This window comes from Chenopodium quinoa, unplaced genomic scaffold, assembly GCF_001683475.1.
Source record: "Chenopodium quinoa cultivar QQ74 unplaced genomic scaffold, ASM168347v1, whole genome shotgun sequence".
NCBI classification, from domain to species: Eukaryota; Viridiplantae; Streptophyta; class Magnoliopsida; order Caryophyllales; family Amaranthaceae; genus Chenopodium; species Chenopodium quinoa.
In genome coordinates, this window is record NW_018744593.1 from 1,777,462 (window position 1) to 1,801,592 (window position 24,131).

The 24,131-nt window shown below is 40.7% G+C and overlaps 1 protein-coding gene across 1 annotated transcript; it reads right to left on the reverse strand.

Moving 5' to 3' along the window:
* Positions 1-15,670: 15,670 nt before the first annotated feature.
* Positions 15,671-18,933, reverse strand: LOC110699619 (O-acyltransferase WSD1-like). Its single transcript, XM_021877126.1, has 5 exons — positions 18,670-18,933; positions 17,161-17,760; positions 16,677-17,027; positions 16,235-16,372; positions 15,671-16,078 (listed from the first exon to the last, which is right to left on the reverse strand). The coding sequence occupies exons 1-5, from the start codon at positions 18,886-18,888 to the stop codon at positions 15,926-15,928; spliced, it is 1,461 nt and encodes a 486-aa protein (XP_021732818.1). The 5' UTR covers positions 18,889-18,933; the 3' UTR covers positions 15,671-15,925.
* Positions 18,934-24,131: the final 5,198 nt, after the last annotated feature.

Here is a 24,131-nt window from a genome sequence, read left to right on the forward strand (position 1 = left end):
TCATAGCAGCCGATTTTTCAATGTTCAACTAGTCTTTTATCTCCATGAGGATGGAGGAGCAGTCCTTGTTGAACTCGTACTTGGGGACTCACGGCTTCAACTCTCTCTTTTTCTTCTGGGACGGCTGACTAGAATATGGTCCGCCACCCTGCATACTTCTTTTATTTTCTTGCTCTCTTCTTTTTTAACCGGCTGAGTAGACCGGCTCTCTTTTTTGTCGGACTTTTTAGGGTCCGATGGCTGCTTGATGGCACAGAGCTCTGTCGCCTATATGTAGGCTTCAGCTTCCATCAATGCCTCTTAGAGGGTAGCAACCCTCTTTCTGACCAGGTCGAACTTAAAGGTCGATCCGTCCTTCAGACCCTTGAAGAAGTCTGTGTAGGCAACCTCGTCAGACAGCCCTTGAATCTGAATTCTCATCAGATTGAACCGCCTAACATAGGACCTTAGTCCTTCTCTATCTCCCTGCGGAATAGCCCCCAAGTCGTGACTTGTCTTTTTGGCAGGGATGTTCATAGAGAAGTTGGACGCAAACAGGTATACAAGCGTCTTGTAGTTGTTGATGCACCTGGCTAGCAGATTGCCAAACCATCGTTGGGCTATGCCCTTCAATGTCGCCGGGAAGTAACGGCACCAGGCGGCGTCATCCAACCCCTGTAAGTACATGAGGTTGGTGTAAGCCATTAGGTGGTCTTCTGGGTTGGTGGTACCGTCATAGGTACCGACCAACACATTCTTAACCTTGGCCGGCTGAGCCGCCTCGGTTATCTCCTTGGAAAACGCCGACGGCTGTTCCCTAAGGTTTAGCAGCCGGAGCTGCCAGTCCATTGGCTGGACATTTTGTGTCGCCTGACCCCCAAAGAGGGCCGGCTGCATGTGTTTGGGGTAAAAATACCCTAAACACGTGGCCCAATGGCCTAGTGACGCGTGGCACCCAGCCGTTGGTCAGCAGGGTTCCAATCCTCTGCTGACACGTGTCCTCTAAACCCTAAAAGGGGAACCATCCCTTCCCCACTATAAATAGTGGAAGGACCCTCATTAATGGGCATCGGAACATTCATTGCTTACATTGAATACTCCTCATAAAGACAAACACCTACCCCGAGCAATATTAATTGCGGAATTCTCCCATTACGCGAGAAGTAACTTCAATACGTGCATTCTACCTCCCGTATCTTTACTAACTTGATCGTCGGAGGCGGAGCTCCTACCCCCAGGAGTCTTCGTGATTTTGCAGGCACAGGCGTCGAAGGGCATTCTTGGAATTGTAACTCTCCCGCAGGACACATCAAAAAACCCCGAAACATTTGGCGCCGTCTGTGGGGAGAGTACTTCTAAGATGACTTCTGATACTGTGTCACCGAATCAGGGCAAACGGCCTGTGGTCGAGCCTGAGGTCCAGACGGACCATGAAAGTGGAGATGAAATTGAAACATATGTGGCCCCAGATGGGTCCTTCAGAACGAAGCACACTCGTGCTAAAGATAAAAGAGAACGGGAAATCAGCCAAGCTGCTCCCAGCAACCCAGCCGGGCAACCGGCTGGAATTACCCAGACGGTGGAGGGCTCAGCTCCCGTTACAAGAAACGAACTCATGTCATTCATGAATAGTTTCAAGGGTGAGATCAAGAGCCTCATCCGGTCAGCTACTCCAAAGAAGGGTCAGCCGGCCAAGAAGCCTTCTGGAAAGAAGGCGGTCAAAGAACGAGTTCCTACCCCTCACCCAAAGCCAAAGGAGGGGGAGGGCCTAAGGTTTGACCCGAGCAGACTCCGTTTTCCTCAAGGGGAGCTGCGAAAGGCCATCCGGCACGTACAGCCGGATGGCTCCAAGAAAACATTCTCAGACGCCCGCACATTTCTCCAAGAGAAGCGAGGTCAGGCGTCTGCGTCGGCCTCAACGTCGACCTTCCCGGACAGTTTCCATGACGTCTCACACAGGCGTACGGGAACGAACCCTGGGAGCCAGACGGGCGAAGCTTCTGCCCGGTCTGGACCCAAAGTGATCCAGCCTGGCCTATTCGGCACACCGAATGGGTTGGGTGGATCCCCTTTTATGTCACCAGGTCTTTTCGGTGGGCAAGCACAGCAGCCGTACCAACCCACGGACTGGCAGCTGCGCCTGCTAAATTTGGGGGAACAGCCAACGGCGTTCTCACCCGAGATAACCCAGGCGGCACAGCCGCCTAAGATCAAGAATGTTTTGGTGGGGGCCTATGACGGCACCACCAACCCAGAAGACCATCTAATGGCCTACTCTAACCTCATGTACCTTCAGGGGTTAGATGATGTCGTCTGGTGTCGATGCTTCCCGGCTACCCTCAAGGGCATAGCCCAGCGGTGGTTTGGTAACCTACCAGCCGGTTGCATCAACATCTTTCGAACTTTGGCGTACTTGTTTACGTCAAATTTCTCAATGAATATTCCTGCCAAAAAGACTAGCCTCGACCTAGGGGCAATACAGCAGGGCGACCGGGAGGGCCTCCGGTCATACGTCAGACGGTTCAATCTGATGAGAATTCAGATTCCAGGACTATCAGACGAAGTGGCCTATACAGACTTCTTTCGAGGTCTGAAGGATGGGTCGACCTTTAAGTTTGACCTCGTCCGGAAGAGGGTTGCTACCCTCCAAGAGGCGTTAATTGAAGCTGAAGCCTATATACAGGCGACGGAGCTTTGTGCTGTCAAGCAGCCGTCAGATTCTAAAAAGTCTGACAAAAAAGAGAGCCGACAACAGCATCAGCCGGCAAGAAAGGAAGAAAAGAGAAAAGGGGTCTGGGCAGCTGACCGATCAGGACAGCCGACCCAGAAGATCAGGCGGAAGTCAGAACCGTATGTCCCCAAATACGAGTTCGCAAAAGATTGCTCCACCATCCTCCTGGAAATCAAAGACCGGATGTCTCTCGACAAACCGGCTGAAATGAAAAGCCCCGTGAATAAACGGGACAAGAGCAAGTATTGCCAATACCACGAGGATGTCGGCCACGACACCAATGGCTGCTATAGCCTCAGGCGGCTATTGGACCGTCTGGCAGATGAGGGGGCCCTAAAATCCTACCTACCCAAGGCTAAGGGTAATACCCAGGCCAAGAAAGGGCAGGCGGCAAAAACCGGCCCAGTAAACTCCGAGACGGATGAAGAGACCATCTTCACAATAGCAGGCGGTTTTGCCGGAGGGGGTCCTACCATCCGGGGCACCAAAGACAACATCAGGAAGCTGGTCAACTCAGTGGATGAGGGCCAGGCGTCGAAAGACATCTTTCCTGAGGTCCTTATTTCTGAAAAGGACCGGGGCAAGGTCAGGCGGCCTCATGATGACCCCATCGTCATCGAATGCAAGGTTGCCAACCAGAAGGTTGGCCGGATCCTAATAGACACCGGGAGCTCGTCTGACTTGATCAGTTATCAGTGCTTGACCAAACTCAAGTACACATCCGGTACCATGCACCAGGCTCCTCACCCACTAGTTGGTTTTGGGGGTGGAGTAGTGCATCCGGTCGGAAGCATAGATCTTCCGATCCGGCTGGGTGAAAAGGGGCAAGGACGCCACATGGTAGTCAGGTTTTTGGTTGTGGAGGAGCTGTCCGCCTACAACATGATATTTGGCCGTCCTACCCTCAACGCATCTAAGGCTGTCATCATCCCGTCCCTCATGCTGGTCAAGTTTCAAAAGGATGATGGTACAGTCGGTGCCCTAAGCGGGGACCAGAAGACGGCAAGAGAGTGCTATCTCTCTGACGTCAAGACAACTATGGGTGCAGCCGGCAAGGGTGAGCCCATAGATATTGATAACTGCGACCCAGCAGTCCCGGCTCCAAGGGCAGCCGGTAAGAAAAGAAAGGCGGACCAACTGGCACCCGTCAAAAAGGAGAAATAGCAATCACTAGCCGGGGAAAGGTCAGATGACCAACGACCTCAGCCGGCTGGTGACTGCCTTGATGTCATCCTAGATGACAGCCGTCCCGAAAGAACAGTCAAGGTCGGGACGGTAGCCTTCGAACGGTTGGGAGAAGGCTTGCTCCAGCTGCTGAAGGAATTCAAAGACATCTTTGCCTTTGAAGTGGAAGAGATGCCAGGCGTCAGCCCGGATCTTGCTGTCCACAAGCTAGCCGTAGATCCCAAAAAGCAGCCGGTTAGGCAGAAAAAGAGGGATCATGGTGGAGAAAGATCTCAAGCGGCAGCGGCTGAGGTCAAAAAGCTGTTGGATGCTGGGTTCATTAGGCAATGCTACTACCCGGATTGGGTGACAAATGTCGTTCTAGTAAAGAAGCCGAACGGTACTTGGCGGATGTGTGTGGATTACACAGATCTGAACAAAGCATGCCCAAAAGATAGCTACCCGCTTCCAAAGATTGACAGCCTAGTCGACTCAACAGCCGGCCATGCGTTAATGAGCTTTATGGATGCTTATTCCGGCTTCCATCAAATACCCCTCTGGAAGAAAGATCAGGAGAAGAAGGCTTTCGTCACTGATCAGGGGTTATTCTGCTATACGGTGATGCCGTTTGGGTTGAAGAATGCACCGGCTACATTCCAGCGCATGATAAACACCGTTTTTATCAACCAGATTGGCAGGAATGTAGAGGCGTATATCGATGACATGATAGTCAAATCCAAGCTACAGACGGATCACCTAGCAGACCTGCGAGAAACCTTCACCACACTCAGGCGGCACCGGGTCATGCTTAACCCAAAGAAATGCGTATTTGGTGTTGAGTCTGGGAAGTTTCTCGGATTCTTGATTGACCAAAGAGGCATCGAAGCTAATCCGGAAAAAATACAGGCGGTAATTGACATGAAGTCTCCCCGCACTGTAAAAGAGGTCCAGAAGTTGACCGGTTGTCTGGCGGCATTGGGGAGGTTCCTCAGCCGGTCAGGTGACAAGTGCCTCTATTTCTTCCAGGCAATCAGGAAGAGGTCAAGGTTTGAATGGGGTGAAGAAGCAGAGGCGGCATTCCAGAGGCTTAAGCAGCACTTGCATTCTTTGCCAAGGCTAGTGAGCCCCCTACCCCGGGAGGTTCTGTACATGTACCTAGCCGTCTCTGATCACGCCCTTAGTGCCGTTCTCCTCGCTGAGAGAGACGGCATTCAGCTGCCGGTGTACTTCATCAGCCATGTCCTTAAAAATGCTGAGCTCCGGTACCCCATGATCGAAAAATTTGGGTTGGCCTTATTCGTAGCAGTCAAGCGGTTGAAGCCTTATTTTTGGCACATCCGGTTGTGGAATACACAGATCAGCCGCTCAAGCGCACGATGACTGCTATAGAGTCATCCGGTAGAATGATCAAGTGGGCTGTTGAAATACAAGGCCTTGAGATAACTTTTGAACCCAGGCGGGCAGTGAAAGGTCAGGCGTTTGCCGACTTCATTGTCGAGATGACTAGGCCGGTGCAACCGGAAAACCCTGATCAGGTCTGGAAGTTATTTGTAGACGGCAGCTCTACGGTGAACGGTTGTGGTGCAGGTGTTATCTGTCATTACCCGGAAGGGGATAAGTTTGAATATGCACTACGGTTTAAGTTCCAAGCCTCCAACAATGAGGCAGAGTATGAAGCCCTGCTAGCCGGAATGCGCATGTGTAAGGCAGCCGGTGCAAGAAAGGTCGACGCCTGCTCAGATTCACAGCTGATCGTTAGCCAATACCTTGGTGACTACGAAGCCACCCATCCGGCTATGATCAAATATTTGCAGGCGGTCAAAGAGGAGGCTGGGTCCTTCGATGAATTTCATCTGCGACAGGTGCCCTGGTCTGAAAACAATCAGGCGGATGCCCTCTCAAAGTTGGCATCATCAGCCTCCTGTGATGCTCCTAGGACGGTCTTTTGGGAAGTCATTGAAAAACGAAGTATTCAGAATGATCCCATTGGAGTCCTGGACAGAAGTGCTACCTGGATGGATCCCATCCGGTCTTTTTTGACGGATGGTACCTTGCCGGATGACCCTTCAGAAGCATCAGCGCTCAAGAAGCGTGCTTCAAGTTTTGTTATGCATCAAGGGGAACTCCTCCGGAAGGGATACCTGCAGCCGTTTTTGAAATGTGTAACCCCGGATAGGGGGAGAGAAGTTTTGGAAGATCTGCATGCGGGGTTTTGTGCCTCGCATATTGGCGGCAGGTCCCTGGCCAGAAGAACCAGGCGGCAAGGGTACTTCTGGCCCACTCTTGAAGCGGATGCCATGGATCTAGTAAAGAGATGCGACAAGTGCCAAAAATTCGCTAAGTTGATACATCAACCGGCAACAGATCTCACGGCAATCCATAGTCCGGTTCCGTTTGCTAAATGGGGCATGGACATTTTGGGACCTTATACGCCTGCGACAGGCGGCCGCCGCTACATTCTTGTAGCAGTAGACTACTTCACCAAATGGGTTGAGGCAGAGGCGGTAAAAGGGATTAAAACGAAAGACGTGATTTCTTTCATCTGGAGAAACGTCATCACCCGGTTCGGGTTCCAATGTCCATGGTTTTCGACAACGGATCGCAGTTCGAAACGCCTGTCCTGAAGACCTGGTTGGGAGACCAAGGAATTTCCCATTGTTTTGCATCCGTTGGCCGTCCTCAGGCAAACGGTCAAGTTGAGGCTTTTAACAAGTTGATCTCAGACGGGATAAAGAAGAAAGTAGAAAGAGCTGGTGGACTATGGGCAGAGGAATTACCTCATGTCCTTTGGGCTATCCGGACAACCGAAAAGGGGGCAACCGGTGAGACCCCATTTCTCATGACATACGGCACTGAAGCAGTTCTTCCCATTGAACATTATGAGCCTACTCTACGCATTATGTTATATGATGAGGAGGCTAACTGGGAAGCCATGCGGTTGGCATTAGACGCTCTTCCAGAGCGAAGGGGGAATGCTGCCTTGCGTCATGAGATCTACCGTCTGCGTATGACTAGAGCCTACAACAAGCGGGTTCGTAAAAGACCTTTGAAAGAAGGAGATTTTGTGCTTCGCAAAATGGAGGCAACCGGTAGGGCCAATGAACAAGGCAAATTAACCCCAAATTGGGAGGGACCCTACCGGATCTTTGAAGAAGTACGAGACGGCACTTACCGCCTGGAAACTCCAGACGGAAGAAAGTTGCCTAGAACTTGGAATGTAGATAACCTCAAAAAATACTACTTCTAAGTATTGTACATCTTTTGTAAATTTTCAAATGATGAGAATTATATTCAATTTTGTATACAGCCGCCATGTCTTGTGCCTACCACAAGCGGCACCAGTAACTAATTTTTGCATCCGGTGACACCCATACGGGTGAATTCATCGAAGAGAACATCTCCCATTTGGGTGGTAAATTGTTCTAAGCGATCACACAGGCGGACAAATTCGCCTGACGATCCCTCGCACCAAAAAAGGGCAGGCTAGCACCCCCAAACTTGCAGCCGGCCCACTTTTTGGAAGTACCACTAAAGGCTGTTTCCAAAATTCAGCCGGTACTCAGTACCGCCGCCTGACTCTCTAAGAGAAGGCCTAAAAACATTTGGTCTAGGCCATAATTCATTCAGGGGTATGCTTGTAAAAGCCCAACCGGTGAATGGACATCCTAATCTGGCGTGATTCTTTTGCGAAGTCCCGACCGGTAATTCAGTATAAACCGACTGGCTCCCGAATCTAATGTTGGCACTTAGTGTATATATTCGTGCTATATCATATGGATAGCAGCCTGGCTTGCAAAGACCCAGACCGCTATCCAGGGGCAATTACCCAGACGCCATCCGGTTTGGTTTTGGGTCGGAATTTCTTCGCCTAGTTTGCGAAGACCCAGACGACAGTGTTACCGGTGGGGTCCTCTTGGCAACCCTTGCAAATTTCTTCGCCTAGTTTGCGAAGACCCAGACGGCAGTGTTACCGGTGGGGTCCTCTTGGCAACCCTTGCAAATTTCTTCGCCTAGTTTGCGAAGACCCAGACGGCAGTGTTACCGGTGGGGTCCTCTTGGCAACCCTTGCAAATTTCTTCGCCTAGTTTGCGAAGACCCAGACGGCAGTGTTACCGGTGGGGTCCTCTTGGCAACCCTTGCAAATTTCTTCGCCTAGTTTGCGAAGACCCAGACGGCAGTGTTACCGGTGGGGTCCTCTTGGCAACCCTTGCAAATTCCTTCGTCTAGTTTGCGATGAATTCAGACGGCAGTGTTACCGGTGGGGTCCTCTTGGCAACCCTTGCAAATTTCTTCGCCTAGTTTGCGAAGACCCAGACGGCAGTGTTACCGGTGGGGTCCTCTTGGCAACCCTTGCAAATTTCTTTGCTGTTTGCGAAGACCCAAGCGGTAGTGTTACCGGCGGGGTTCTTTTGGTTATCCTCGCAGAAACATAAAAAGCATTCAAAAGCCAAGTGTGAAAAAACAGAGTGCATTCAAAAGCCGGCTCAACCGGTGAAAATGTTAATATCCAAAATGAAAATGTACAAACCGGCGCAGCCAGTGAAAATGTTAATATTCAGAATAAAAAATTATTACAGCCGAGTAGCTCGTCTCATCCGGCGCTATTACAAGATAATGCAAGGCGCGCAGGCCGGGAGGTGGTTGCTACTCGAGGCGAACAGTGAACCGGTCCTCTTCCGGTTGGTTCAGGGTAGGATCAGGGTGAGCAGCTGCGTCGGCTTCAGGAACAACTTCTTCCTCTTCAGCAGCCTCCGCCTGCCTTCGCGCAATCTCCTCCCTAACCCAAGTATCACAGGGTCCGGGCCCCGGCTCATTCGCCTCTTCGGCCAGAATGGCAAGATCAGAATATTTGAAGGCGAGTTCCCAGGCGGTGAAGTCCGCCTCCGGGTGGATGAGGGAAAACGCCCGTCGCATCCGGTTTGCACAATCATGCTCATTCTCCTCAATGAGCCTGTCCTGCTCCGCCTCCAAGGTGGCCTTGAAGTTCTTATTGGCAGCAGCCGCCTCTTTAATCAGGCGCTCATTCTCTTTGGCAAGGCGGCCATTTTCAGTCTCCGCCTTGCTCAGCCGTTGGAGGGGCTCTTTCTGTTTCTCCAACTTATCATTGGCGTCATCCAGGGACGCCTGCAGTTGGTCAACTTGGTTTTTCAGTTGATCAATCTGCTGTTGGAGGGCCTTGGTCTTCTCCGCCTGTTCTATGCGTATAGATTTAGTTTCTAAGCCATGCATGTACAAAGAGTATTCAGCAACACTATGGGCGTCATCAACAGCCCGTTTGCTTCTCCTTACCTCTTCAGACTTGCGGGTATAAGCTCGTTTGAGCCCCTCTACGCGCAGCATAGCCTGCAAAAATACAGCCGGTTAATACTGCATATTCAACAAATGCATGTCAAGATAATTACCGAATGGTTGTTGGAGCATACGTCGGCCAGGTCGACCAGCACCCGGTCGGCATTAAAGGAGTTGATCCCAGGGATCGCCTCCTTCTCGTCCCTGGGGACTGCCCTCAGCATGGCCCGGGCGTATTGTGCCCCGTCCGGCCAGCGGGGAGAATTATCTGCACCAGAAACAGACGGTGAGATAGTCGCATATGCTCTGCCTATAGATTGCCGGCTGTTGGAGAATCCCCCGGCTGAGATCGAGGCTGTGAATAAGACTTGACCCGCATGGGCAAGTCAAGCAATGTAAGGTTGAAGTTACCTTGGTGGCCCGAACGGCCTTCAGATGGACCGGTTGCGGTCCTCAATGGGATGGCAGAAAGCACATCCGCAGCTCCAGGCCCGCCTGGGACCTTTATTGATTCGCCGCCGGTAGTTGGCCGGTCGGCTGTCTTCTGCACCTTGGATGCAGATTCTTGTTGGGTCGGCGGTGGCCTGACTTGTTTTTGAAGGGACCAGGGCATTTGCTTCCCGTCCTGAAAACGAGAAAATATAAGTTATGGAATAATGAGAAATTGAAGTCAATAAGAAGGACCAGGCGATTATACCTTCCTCGCCGCCTGGGCAGCAAGTTTTTTCTCGAGATTGGCTTTCCGGATGTCGGAAGCCTTCCTAGCCGGTGTCATCTCACTGGACAACATTTTCTTGGCTTCTTCTGCAAAGGCAGGCACTCGGTTAGAATAATAAACAAGGAAATAAAAGCATCCGGTTCGAAAGAAACCGGCTGAGTTCCGAATACATACGTTTTTTAAACATGCTGCTTAGACCACAAGCGGACAAGAAGCATTCGTCCCTAAAAAATTCATGTTTGGGCACCCAGTTTCTAGGTACCCTTATTATCTCTCCGGATGAGAGGGTGTCAGGAACTAATTCAAAAAACCCGGAGTCAAGGATGGTCTCTCTGTCATCCTCCGGGACAGGGGGCAGGCGGCACTTGGTTCCCAAGAGTTCTGGTTTCCGGTTGTAGATCCGGAATTCTCTGTTCTCTACCGTAGTTGGGGCCTTAACCAAGTAGAACCGGTGCTTCCAGTCCGACCATTTGGATGGCTTGTCCAAGGTCATAAGGTATTTGGGCTGGGTGGTCAAGGTATACCAGGCTCTCCAGCCGCCTGGGCTCCTACTCAAGTAATGCATGTGGGCAAACGCCTCCCAGCCGGGGTTGAGGCCCTGCATCTCGCAGGCGGCGATATACCCTAAAATATTTACCCATGAGTTGGGGGTTAATTGCCAGAGACCTAGGCCATACCCCCTAAGTATGGCTTTTATTGTGTCGTGGAGAGGGAAGCGGACTCCGGCCAAGAAGGCCGCCTCGTAGCACCCGAACCAAGCGTTCGCGTTCGGTTGTTCATCCTCCCACCATATTGTTCCCAGAGCAGATGGGATTTTTATTGTGTAGTCACCCCCCAGCGGCCGCCGTTTGATAAAATCTGGCAGCGCAGCTCGCATGAGGTCGCGGTCCTTAGAGGAGACGGCGATCATGAGAGGATCGTTCCTATTATCCCAAGAAGGCCTCTCCGCCTCCTCGCTATCCTCAGATTCGGTTAAGTAGCTGCTACTGCTACTTTGAACGCGACCGGCATCAGAGCCGGCTGGGGAGTTGGAGACCTCCTTATCAGAGCCTGCCTGCTCTCTGGTCTCATTGAGGGGAGCAGTCTCCTCATTTAAAATGCTATCACCCGGGGTGCTAGGAGTGCCCCCGGGTGAGCCTCTCTGCTCTACCTCTCCTTGCTCTACTTCTCCGCCTGAAGCTTGGACCTCAGGCGGCTGCTCATCTGAGCTCCCACTTCTGTAGTTGGGATCTCTGGCAGTAGACCGGATTCTGGCCATTGTGTCCTGCACAGACACAGAGTCGGTCGATATGGGTGTTGAAAAAGGGTTGTCCCAAAGAACAGAGGCGGCGGACCCAGTTCTAGACTCAGCCGTACTAATAAACCGGCTGAGTTCACAGCTAGGTTCCGGGTATGGGTATAAGGGGTCCATCTACTTATGGGACCAATGAATAAAAGTGCGAGTAAAAGACTCAAACGGAAAAACATGAAAAAGCTAGAAAGAATAGAGACGGTACCTAGAAGAAAATCTGGAAATTCTTTGGGATGCTTGCGAAGACGCAGGCGGTTCAAAATTCGGCTGGGTTTCTCTGATTACCCTCGCGAAAACCTTTAGCTAGCTTGCAACGACCCAGACGGTCTGTAGACCAGTTGCTCTCAACAAATTTCAACTCCGAATGCTCTCAACTCTTAAATTGCCGGCTGCTCTCAAATTTTCAGAAATTTTGCAAAGTTTGTAAATGAGAGCTCGGGGGGCATCTCCTCCTGCTTATAGGATTTGTCCCGGAGGGTGAAGAGTCGTGACTCTTCGCCTTCTGCTTTTCCATCCTTCAAAAAAGTATCTGAAAAAAAAAAAAAAAAAAACCATTCACCGGTGCCACGTGGCACCCTGCCACGTCAGCACCAGTGAGGGGCAAATGTTTGGGGTAAAAATACCCTAAACACATGGCCCAATGGCCTAGTGACGCGTGGCACCCAGCCGTTGGTCAGCAGGGTTCCAATCCTCTGCTGACACGTGTCCTCTAAACCCTAAAAGGGGAACCATCCCTTCCCCACTATAAGTAGTGGAAGGACCCTCATTAATGGGCATCGGAACATTCATTGCTTACATTGAATACTCCTCATAAAGACAAACACCTACCCCGAGCAATATTAATTGCGGAATTCTCCCATTACGCGAGAAGTAACTTCAATACGTGCATTCTACCTCCCGTATCTTTACTAACTTGATCGTCGGAGGCGGAGCTCCTACCCCCAGGAGTCTTCGTGATTTTGCAGGCACAGGCGTCGAAGGGCATTCTTGGAATTGTAACTCTCCCGCAGGACACATCAAAAAACCCCGAAACAGCATGTATGGTGATCCATACGACATATATGGCTGTTGGGGTACATACGGAGCCGGCTGGATAATCTTAGGGCCAGTACGTGCGGACATGCCGCGTGACTGACTCTTTCTGTTTGTTTCCGAATACTTCATTGAAGTATTCCGGAAACTGTTTGGGTAAGTCGACGTTGAGGCTGACTCAGACAATTGCTGACTTCTCTTCTGCTGGATTAACATCCGGGCATCTGAGTAAGTCCTTTTTGATCCATCTGGCTGAACTTGTCGGATGGCCTTCCTTCGCCCTGATTCAGGGAAACGAAGTTTGGATAGGTCAATCATGGGCCCGTCCGCCCCTTTTAGTTTAGGGTGTGGAGTAGGTACACGATCTTTCACATGCTTCTTCACGGAGGGAGAAGGTTTCTTGGCCGACTGACCCTTGTTGCATGGTGCCAGTTGACTTGTTTATTAGGTCCTTGATCTCCTCTTTGAAACTCGTCATGAATTTCATGAGGTCGTCTCTAGTTACGGGGGCAGCACTCTCCGCCGCCTGGGGTCGCCGGCTTGACGGTTGGGCTGCTAGGACCAGCTTTGTATTTGCCCCGTTCCCTTGTTTCCTTGGAACGGGTGCGCCTCGTTCTGAATGACCCGTCTGAGGCCACGCAGGTGTCGACCTCAAAGTTGTCACAACTATCTTGGTCCACGTCGACCTCAGTTTCGACCATAGGCCGTTTGCCTTCAACAGGCGGTACAGACTCTGATGCCATCTCAGAAGTACTATCCCCACAGACGGCGCCAAATGTTTTGGGGTTTTTGGAGTCCCTCGGGAGAGTTACAATTCCAAGAATGCGCGTCGACCGTCTGTACCTGCAAAACCACGGAAACTTCAGTTGGGTGGAGTTCCGACTCCGACGATCAGGTTATAACGTTTCTGGATGTATAAAAGTGTGGAAGGTAAAGGGTTTTTCTCTCGGATTCCGAGAGAATTCTGCAATTAATATTGCTCAGGATTTTTGTGTGTATTTATAAATGTGTAATAAATGAGGATTTTCCTCTATTTATAGTGGAAGGGGATCAGTTTCCCTTTTAGGGTTAAAGTGCCACGTGTTAGTAGAGGATTGGATCCCCTAGGATCTCTCTGAGGCTGACACGTGTCGGCATGCTATAGGACCACGCAGACAGGGTATTTTTACCCTAAATAAGTCTAATCATAAGTTTGACTTGTGTTATCATCAAAACATCGAGGGCAACAACGTCTTTAATTAAGTTACTTTAACTCAACTCGTTCTATCTTGTTATTAGTAATTCAACAACATAGAATAATCCAAATTATAAATGATAAAACTAGTAAAATTAAGAAAAATTACCAAAGAGCTACAAAAAACGATGAGGCCTCTTAACACCACAAGTAGTAGGAACTGATTTTCTTTTGCAGTCTTCGTTAAAACACAAATAATCATATACAAGAATAAATCGATTAAAAAGATTAGATAAAAAAAAAATAAAACAAAATACAAGTAAATCGAAGTTACATGATTGTAAATGAGCAAATCATAAGATTATATTCGAATTTACCAGTAAACAATAGAGGATTAGAGGAAGATTTAGGGTTGATGAAACACAGAGAAGATGGTCAATAGGATTTTTGAAAATTTTAAAAATTAATTACCAAAAAAAAAAATTGAATTTAAAAAAAAATAAATAGCACGTTTTCTATGTGATTGGCCACACTGTGTGATCACTTTTAAAAGCACAAGGTAACCCTATAACAAAGGATCGAGTAACCCCTAAATCTCTAATCAAGTAACCCTATAACAATACAGAGTAACTCTTGTAACACTTATTGACTTTTCGGGTAACCCATGACAACGTAACCCCTATAACACTAACGAAATAACCATAACCAAACGTTGTTGCCAGCCACATATGAAACTTTGTGGAGAAAAAAAAAATCATTTTTATAAGTTTGACCATCAAAACAATAAATCAAAAATCAGCCAATGAAAATTAAGTATAGTGGTAGTCATTTTAAGGATGAATACTGTAGAATTTTCATTCATAGTCTGTTCAATTGTACTTTTTACGACTATTTTTTTTTTTTTTTTTTTTGAGGATCATAAATGTTTACATCCTGCTATAGGATGTTTGATCATAGGATACCATTGGAGTGTGGTGCTAATCAAGTCAATATAAGACCCTATAGATATCGTTTGAAGCAGAGAGGCGTCATTGAAAACTTCAGGGGTGAATGGCATGCTAATATAACTCAAGGTATCATATATTCGACATAGCTGAATGCCTAAAACCCATTTGCTTCTCAATCTCGTTGTACTAGTGGGACAAAAGGATAGTTCTTGGAGGATGTGTGTGCGAATTATAGAGAGCTAAATAGAAAAAATGTAAAAGAATGGGTATGGGCGCTATGAATTTCTAGGAGTTCCTTTTGGGCTTACTAGACTTCCTTTCAAGGATGGATGAACCATATTTTCAATCCTCTCTTAAAAAAATGTGTCTTTGTCTTCCTTGATAACATATTGGTGTAAAATCCTTAGCTACTTTGGTAGCGAGTGCATGTTAAACATTTGAATGATGTACTTCAATTGATGAAACAAAATACCTTATTTCTATAAAGAAGTAATTTAACTGTTCTTTTGCCATCTGTAAGGTGGAGTAGTTAGGGCATTTCATCTCAAGAAACGGAGTACGGAAGTTGATCCCTAGAAGGTAGAAACCGTGAGAGAGAAGAATTTATATTATATTCTGAATGAATCATTTATTTTATGATTCCTAGTTCCCTGCCATTATTTTCTTATGTGTATAAGAGAACGCGTCAATTATTTAAAAATAGATCAAGTATATCTTAAGTTTTTGTAGGCTACATCAATATGCATGACTAGATTTATTTTTATTTTTATCTATTTATATTTTTTTCCGGTAAGATACGGAGGGGTCCCCCACCCTATCACTGGAATGGGGGGATGAGGATCGAACCCCCAACCACTTGGAGGGGGGGGGGGAGGGGACATTGGTGGACTAACCATCCCTCCATCTCCTATCTCCTCATATGCATTACTAAATGAGTGTTATGAATCGTAGCATGTGCATGTTTTTTGGCTGAAATTTCCTTATAATTGAGAAATACAAGATGAGGAATTATTTCTTCTTTATCAAGTCCAAGATTGTCAAAAATAGATGCATCATGCATTTATTAGTAGGTCACTAGGAAAATATTCTCATTTTATTTGTTTTAATTTTCATTTGATTGATCTTAATTTTCATTTGACTGATCAAAGTATTCACAAAAATCTACATTTTTTAAAGCAATAAAATTGTATCAAGATGGAGCTCTTTGTTGCGCACGATTTTAATTTGCTAGCTTCTCTTTCTTTTTGCTTTTCCATTTTTTCTCTCCGAGATAAAATTTGTTAGGTACGACCATAAACTAAATCAAATGCTCAAGAGGGAAGTACTCTAGAAATATGTATTAAGAATCAACATACGGTTTATAAATAAAGAGTAAAAAAGTTACAAAACTTACATTCATATATATAATAAAGCTGTAAATTATTACTTATACACAAACTTTCTCCCGATTAATTATATTTATGAACCCTTTCATATTTATTTTTGGTGGGTAGCACGAAAAACTTAAACCAATTGAGTACAAAAAAGAAAAAATTTAAAACTTAAATAGAGTAGAGTGTTTTCTATATACTTCGTATACACTTAAATATATAAAACATATTCATAATTTTGAAGTAGCTGTTGTAGCTTCGAAGATTAATTGAAACGCCTTTTCCACACACGGCATAAACTTTTGAGGATCAATGAAGCCATTCTCAACAACAAAACCAAGTCTTATATTATCCATATAGGTCAGCACAGACACTACTAAACTCTGCAATAAGATCACGAGAAAGTATATGTTAAATTTTGAGATTAATTAATAAGTAGAGTAGTCAATCTTGTCCCAAAAGTTCAACAATAAAACTATAAAACATACTTCGTAGATAATTTTGGTAATCAAAATATAGAGATGGACAAATTATCTTACCATATTAATTCCAGTTGGTACGAAGTAAAAGCCATTGATAGGGTGGTTTCCAAAGCTAACTTGGTCAGTTGGCCCAATCATATTCGTGATTGCAAAGCTACAATTCTTCCATCTTCGTTCAAGTGTTCGTGCAGCAGCCTACAACGGTGAATATTTATGTTATCCCTTTACCTCTATAATGTATGTATTCATTTTATTTAAACATTGTAATAAGAAACCTTTTTATTTTTTTTATTTTCTTATTATGGCTCGCTACTACAGTTTGACTTTCAGACTTGTGTTTGTTTTTTTGGCAACAATTGAAACTTGTGTTTGTCAATTATGCAAAACATTAAATGTTACTATATGTTTCTCATTATAACTTCCTCTATCCCTATGAAAAATTAATTTAATTTTAGAATATAAATATATATAAATCTTACTATCTCAAAATATAACAAACCTTAAGGCCTCCAATTGTCCTTATAACCTCAAGCAGGCTAGCCATGAGATAGAGACCAAGTGCACCATTCCTCTTCCTTTTGATAATATTGTGTGCTTTCTTGATAAATTGGAGTGGCTTTATAAGATCATCATCCTCCAAATTTGGGAATGGTACTTCAATATTTGTAATTCTATTTCCAAATGTCTTTCCTTGGCGCATCTCTTCTGCGCTAAAATTTCCCTTCATACTCCTAACGTTGACAAATATCGAAGCTGTCGATTGTTTTTCCTTTAGTTGTCCTGGGTCTTTTTCTCGAATGTACAATTGAGTTCCAAGAAAGATCATCCCAACAATGATATCATTTATAGTCTATTTCACAACGACAATACATAATAGGGAGTTATACTTATATAAATAAAGTGTTAATTATTTGCGGTAAATAAATATATATTTAAAAGATAACATCAAAAAAGGAATAAAATTTTATGACAAGCTATCTTACCACTCCAAGAAGGGTCTTGATTCTTTTGACATCATGGAGAGAAAATGTCATTGAGCAAACTCTAGAAGAACCTGGAAGACTCGTGTCTACATTTCCCGACCTTATCGGGGTTAGATCATCTTCAATAAATATTGATCCAACACCTTGTCCAAAATCATACAATGAATAGATGATAGGAGCTATAAATCTGGGAAAAATATTGAACATGTTCATTACAATTTGCTTCGTGTTAGACATCTTCCTTTGAAGGGTACTCGAAGTACTTTTTGCAGGGAAAGTACAAGGTAGTGTAGGATCATCGACTCGTTTAACACAAGAGAGAAAAACTCCCATGAGAGAAGTACCATCACCAATTGCATGATGAACTTTGAATAAGAAAACTCCTTTTGCATCGATGTGTTTTGGGTTGTTGATAATGTGAATTTCCCACAAAGGTTTGTGTTGCGGAAGTTGTGAAGTAGATATAGATGATATGTAATCATCATAATGGTCCTTATAACTTTCTGCGGATAAATCTTCTGGGAAATTTGGTACTTTTATATGATCTTCCACATTCACTTCTACTTTCTTCCACATTTTCTTCCCGTTTCGATCTTCAATCTGACAAGTACAATATATTATTAAAATCATCGTGCATTAACATGCATATTAAAGAATATAAACCAATATTCAGTTAATTTAGTTTTATATAGAGTATGACTTTTATTTGACTGTTATGTTTGCCAGTTAACATAGTATTACAAAATTTAATTCAAATCTAGACTCATTAGATTAGTTTTTTTTTCTTCTCCTTGTTAGTGTTGACTAAATGAATAGTGTTACCTACCTAGCTATGAGTAGTCCATAAGCTACCTACCTACTCCCTCCGTCTCTTTATTTTTGCCCCATTGTCATTTTTGGGGTCAAACTTTAAAAACTTTAACCATAAATTACCATTAATCTATAAAAGATAATTTAGTCTTGAGTGGTCCTGTAACAACTAAATTTTATACACAATAAATTTGTTTTTTTTTTTTTTAAGACCTTGCTTATTAGTACTTGTAACAATTAAATTTTATACACAATATAAATTTGACATTAAAGTATAGTATATACCAAATACACATACGTTTAAATTATTACATTTTTTTGAAACTTTTTATTACTATGTGATTAGATATACTACGTATTCATGAACAAAGTTAGTCACCAAAATGACAAGTGTACCTATAATATTTAGTCATCGCAAACATCCCTTTTTTTTTTTTTTCATTTGTTATTACATTTTAACTTTAAAATTATTCATATACACAATCTCTTTCACCCTTTTATTTTTATTGGTTTTATATGGAATGAAAAATAGTTATTTAGACTTTGTTACAATCATCTCAATATATATTTCCGAAATTTATATCAATAATCAAAGATATCAACGATGGAATATATATGTACAATACATTATTTATTTGTCACATGTTATAGACGTAAAATATAATAGAATGATAAAGGGGGATAAAGAGAAAAAACTACCACAATAGAAGAGAAACGGGGATGAGCTTTAGCGAAGACATCCTTGATGAAAGCAAAGATGGTTGAAAAATCAACAGGAATTTCCAGCTCCATAAAACCAAGAACGTAGAGTGTTACCACCTCACTCAAAAAGTATTCAGTAGTTGGACTTACTGGCTCATCCAACTCTAAGCTGTCGTTCTTAACTTTGGTATTAACCCTCAACTTTGAATAATCCATTTTTTAAAAACTTTTTCTTTTTATAGTATGAAATAAACTACAACACTATTTAATTTTATGTTTTAGAAAGGTTGAACAAATGATCTCTATTTATAGATACTTTAAAATGCTAAAGTACGTAATCAGTAGCAAACCTTGGATTGGTGATGACAAGTACGTACGATATGATATGATAATCCTGTAAAAAACAAAATGAATGTAAGTTTTAATAAACGTTTTTGGAATGGTCTTTTATTATTGAATGAGAATTCATGGTTGAATGAAAATTTATTGTTAAGAATTTCCTATCTCGGATGATCCATGACAAGAATGCGTCATGACCTACGTTACTAGTTGATTAGTCAATGTAACAAGTTGATATATATGACACGATTAACGATCATCATAGATACCGTCATTCATGGGCCATACTCGACAATGATTTCTTAGAACCTCTCCATCAGAGATTAAAAGATTTCTTCTTCGGTTCTTGCAACATTGAGTATCACCGAACCCCCAAACTACTTCCTTCGTTCTGTTTTAGTTGATATACTAGTTTTAAGTCCCGTACAATGCACGGTTTTTATTAATGTTACAATAAATTATAATGTTAATTTAACAATAGTTTACAGTAAACTAAATTAATTTTTAAGTGAAGTAAGATAAATTGATTTTAATACTTATACCAAAGATTGAAGGGTAACTATTGCATTAAGCCGATTCACTCTATGAATAATTAATAGAAATTTAAGAACTATAGGGCTCTATTTAATAAAGAGAAACACATGTGTGATATACACACATATATATTTCCATCCATATTTTATTCACACACTTTAACAAATACGGCGTACAATACTTTATTAATTAATTAAGAATACATTATTTTTTCTTACATTTGTTGGAAATATAATGGTGGGAAATTTTTGCACCAAATTTTGACATATACTACGTACTTCTTTTTTTTTTTTTTTTTTTTTTTTGACACATTCTTATTGATTTGCCTTTTAAGAATAGAAAATTATTGTATATACAATAATATGTAATATATATTACAAAAGTGAATTTCTTATTTATTGAAATAAAATGCATTGCCCAAAATCCAAATAATGAAGTTAGAGAAATTAAAAGATAGAATAATGATAATAATACAAAAATATTGAATAATAATATTATTCTAAAAATATATGTTCATTTATTTCTAGAACACCTACTTGTAAATAATATATATATAGAAAATATATCAAATCATTTTTTTCCTTTTATACTTAAGTGTATTTGGAAGCCAATATAACTGTAAAAATGCAAGGGAAATAATTTAAGTTGTGTAATAATTAATGAAGATTTGACCCAAAAAAAAAAAAAAAAGAAAGAAAAAATGGAGGGAACATTGTCAGTAAGAAGATCACATATGTCACTTCTGGTTTTGCTTCATGACATACTAGATTCGTGCCCGTGCGATGCACGGTAGTAATAATTTTTTTCCCATAATTAATTGTGATATAATATAAAAATGAGGCAACTCATGTATGTGGAATAAACAAATGCAATGCATATAGAAAAATAAAATAATAAGCCAAATATTACTAATACTAGAATTGAGGAAAAAAAATATTGTTAATTGGTTGTGTTGAAAATATTTAAAAGTAGTATAAATTATATTATATTAATGATGCATATTATTCCCAATAAAACTATACAATCTAGTGACTCTATGACTAACAACTTATTTATAAATATCTTTTAATAAACATGAAAAATATTAATCAACAACAGAATAAAATCTACGGTTAAACTATTAGTACAACATACATGTAAATATATGAATTACAAATAATATATCACCTTTAATTTATATCCAATAAAATAATTTCAATATAAATAAATACTACTCGATCGGATTATTAAAGGCAACAATATAATAATCAACAATTAGGCAACACTGACCTATATTATTAGTAGTACATTTTCTGTTTATGAATTGATGCTCTAAATTATATTGTCATTCTTTGTTATTATATAAATATGTGTTTGAAGCTATGTAGTAATTGTAATTTGATCATTGTTTGTTTATTGCCTTAAAAATTTATTTGTAGATGATAGCTAATTATCGAAAAAAAAGGATACACAAGAAGATATCACTTGTCACTATGTCTGACGTGTCTTTTACTATGCATCTTATTTATAATGTTGAATGTTTTAATAAATTTATTATCTCAATCACATGTTTTTAGCAAAAGATAATAATTTTGTTGGTATTTACTAAGATATTAATTTATTAAATTACGTAACAACAAAAAATGATTGATATTTCACATTTTCCTAGAAAAAATATGATATAGTTGTCGAACACAACATTTATTATATAGTCATATGTAACACTCCATTAGTCTAAGAAACAAAATATCAGATGTATTTCAAAAAAAAATTAAAGTGATATTTTAAAGTAATTCCTTTAATATCAATTATATGAATCAATTTTACTATTACTTTTTGGGCAAAATTTAATGATACTCCATCTAAAAGATGTCCGGCGGTGTACCTGAACCAGTGGCTCACTATTTCTATTATTAAAAAAGAGTTAGAATACTATTTTAGGTAAATGTGTATGGAAGAATTAAGAACATGAAATAAAATAAATACATTTTATGTAAAGATAATATTATTATAGTCGTATTATGCAAATATTCCAAAAAGTAAAGAGTTTGTGCTAAATGGGGAGAGATAGTTTTGGAGGAAAAAACAACACCATGGAGTAACACATGTCATTCATGGTGTCTGTTTTAGTATTATGTTATATTGATTGATTGATTTTATTTTATTTTACTTTGTGATAATTAATAACCATTTTTTTTTATTACATAATATATGAGTAGTATATATAAATTTTTATGTATATAATAACATTTGTTTGATTAAATTTTTATAGGTTATTATTGCAAATTAAACATTATTATGTTGAATTAGATGTATTTATTGGTTGAATGAGCAAATGACCCCCGGTGTACATAATAGGCTGTCGATTAGTTAAGATTGAGTAAGTATTGTATTATTATAATTTTCTTAGTTGAAAATATTTTTGCACAAAATTTTGACACATTATGATATTATTAATATGAAGAGTAGAAAATTAAAGAATCTACAGTTATATATGTTATTAAAATATTTTCTTCTCTAATTGAAATAGACTTTATTGCCAAAAATTATAAAGTTGGTGGGAAAAAAAATAGAATGATCATACATAGTCCTTGGCTAAAAATACTATTTTAATTATATAATACCTTAATATGGAAAGAAAATATTATTATTATTGGGGTTTGACCAAAAGAAAAACAAAAAAAATAAAAAAAATAATAAAAAAAAATTATTGAAAAAATAGGCGAGAAAATATTTAATTAGGAGATGACACGTGTCATTCCTGATTCGCCTTTAGTATATAGTTATAGATTTTTTGCCTATATATGCTATTCACAAATTATATTAGATTAGATTTTGTGATATTAGCTTAGTTACAACAAAACATTGTCATGTGAGGTCTTGTTTAATTTGAATTGCCCGATAAATATTATATTAATATTCACCATTTATTATTTTTTACTTATTGATAATTTAAGATATTAGTCGTTAAACTTGTATGTTGGCACACATGATATAGCAAGTACCTCACTTTAACCTCCGGAACACTCCAGAACATTATGATGTTTCCCCGCAATTCTCCGTAATATCACCGACCTTAACTTTTTTACAATGAGAACATTGTAAAACAAAGATATATATATTCTGACCTTTGTAATCACTTATACTCATGAATCGTACCTTACATTAAATTAAACTTGGTTCCAAAATACATCAATCAATACTAATATTTTAAAAGGCGTTTTTATGAACGTGTATGTGTCACGTAGATCCCCTTTCATTACGCCGCGTTACGTACTCAACCTCTCATTATGTCACATCACCACTCAATCAATCTTAATCATTACGCCACGTCACGCAGCTACCATCATTGATTCATATAAAAACATAGGGATAAAGATATTCGAACACCCAATCTCTTAATTATAAGAAGAACTAGATTAGGTCTCGTGCCATGTACGGTAATTTCACTATTGTTTATAATTCAAAACTATATTTTTAATAAACAAAAATAACATATTTTGTATAACCCATGTAGACAAAATATATAACCATAGTATATTTTTTATGTATATAATAAAATGAAACGTGAAATATAATGAAAGAGTGAGTTATTAGACAAATAAGTTTAAAATTTTAATGATAAATTAATATCCTATTTCATTTTATTAACTAAATAATTAAGTATTTTAAAATTGTATATTAAACACTATGGGATTGTAACATAAATAATTACTACAGTGTATTTAATACAATTTGGGATAGTAAAAAACATATACGTAATAAAATTTGTCGTGCTTTTGATACATAAATAATTAAAAATTAAAAATAAATCAAATAAGATTGATATTGTAAAATAAATTATGCTATTAGTAAGTCGCTTCCTAATAAGAAAAACATTTTGAAATTTCTAAATTGAGAATACATGAATAACACAAAAGAAAGCAAAGGGAGTAATAATAATAATAATAATAATAATAATAATAATAATAATAATAATAATAATAATAATAATAATAATAATAATAAAGTATGAATCAAATATTTCTAAAACACATCCTTTTTTTTATTACAAAATTACTGCAGATATATTATATTGTAGATTTGAAAGAATAAAATACTACATAAGGATTAGGGAATAATATATACCCCATATATATACATAGTAATAGACATTAGAATAATATTTTATGAAAAATATGTGTAACAAATATATATTTTGTTTAGTAAATGAATGATTTGGTGAATATTTTTAGTATATTTTATAATAAGTAGTTGATGTCATCGTGAAAAAAAAGAAGAGAAAAAAGCAGTACCAGAAAGTGACACGTGTCATTTCTAGAGTTAGTTTATTCCTGGTATCTGTTTTAATATTACGTTATAGATTGAATAGTATAGATATATAATAATAACTAGTTTTGTGCCCCGTGCGATGCCCGGTTTGTTGATTGAATTTTAAAATAAAACTTTTTATCTAAAATATATATGTTATTTGAATTTTCTAGTAAAGGATTAATAATCACTTAACAATCATACTTGTCCGTTTTTGGGTATTTATGGATTAATAATCACTTGACAATCTAAAAAACATTAGAAGTAATAATATACAATAAAAAAAAGAACGCTCT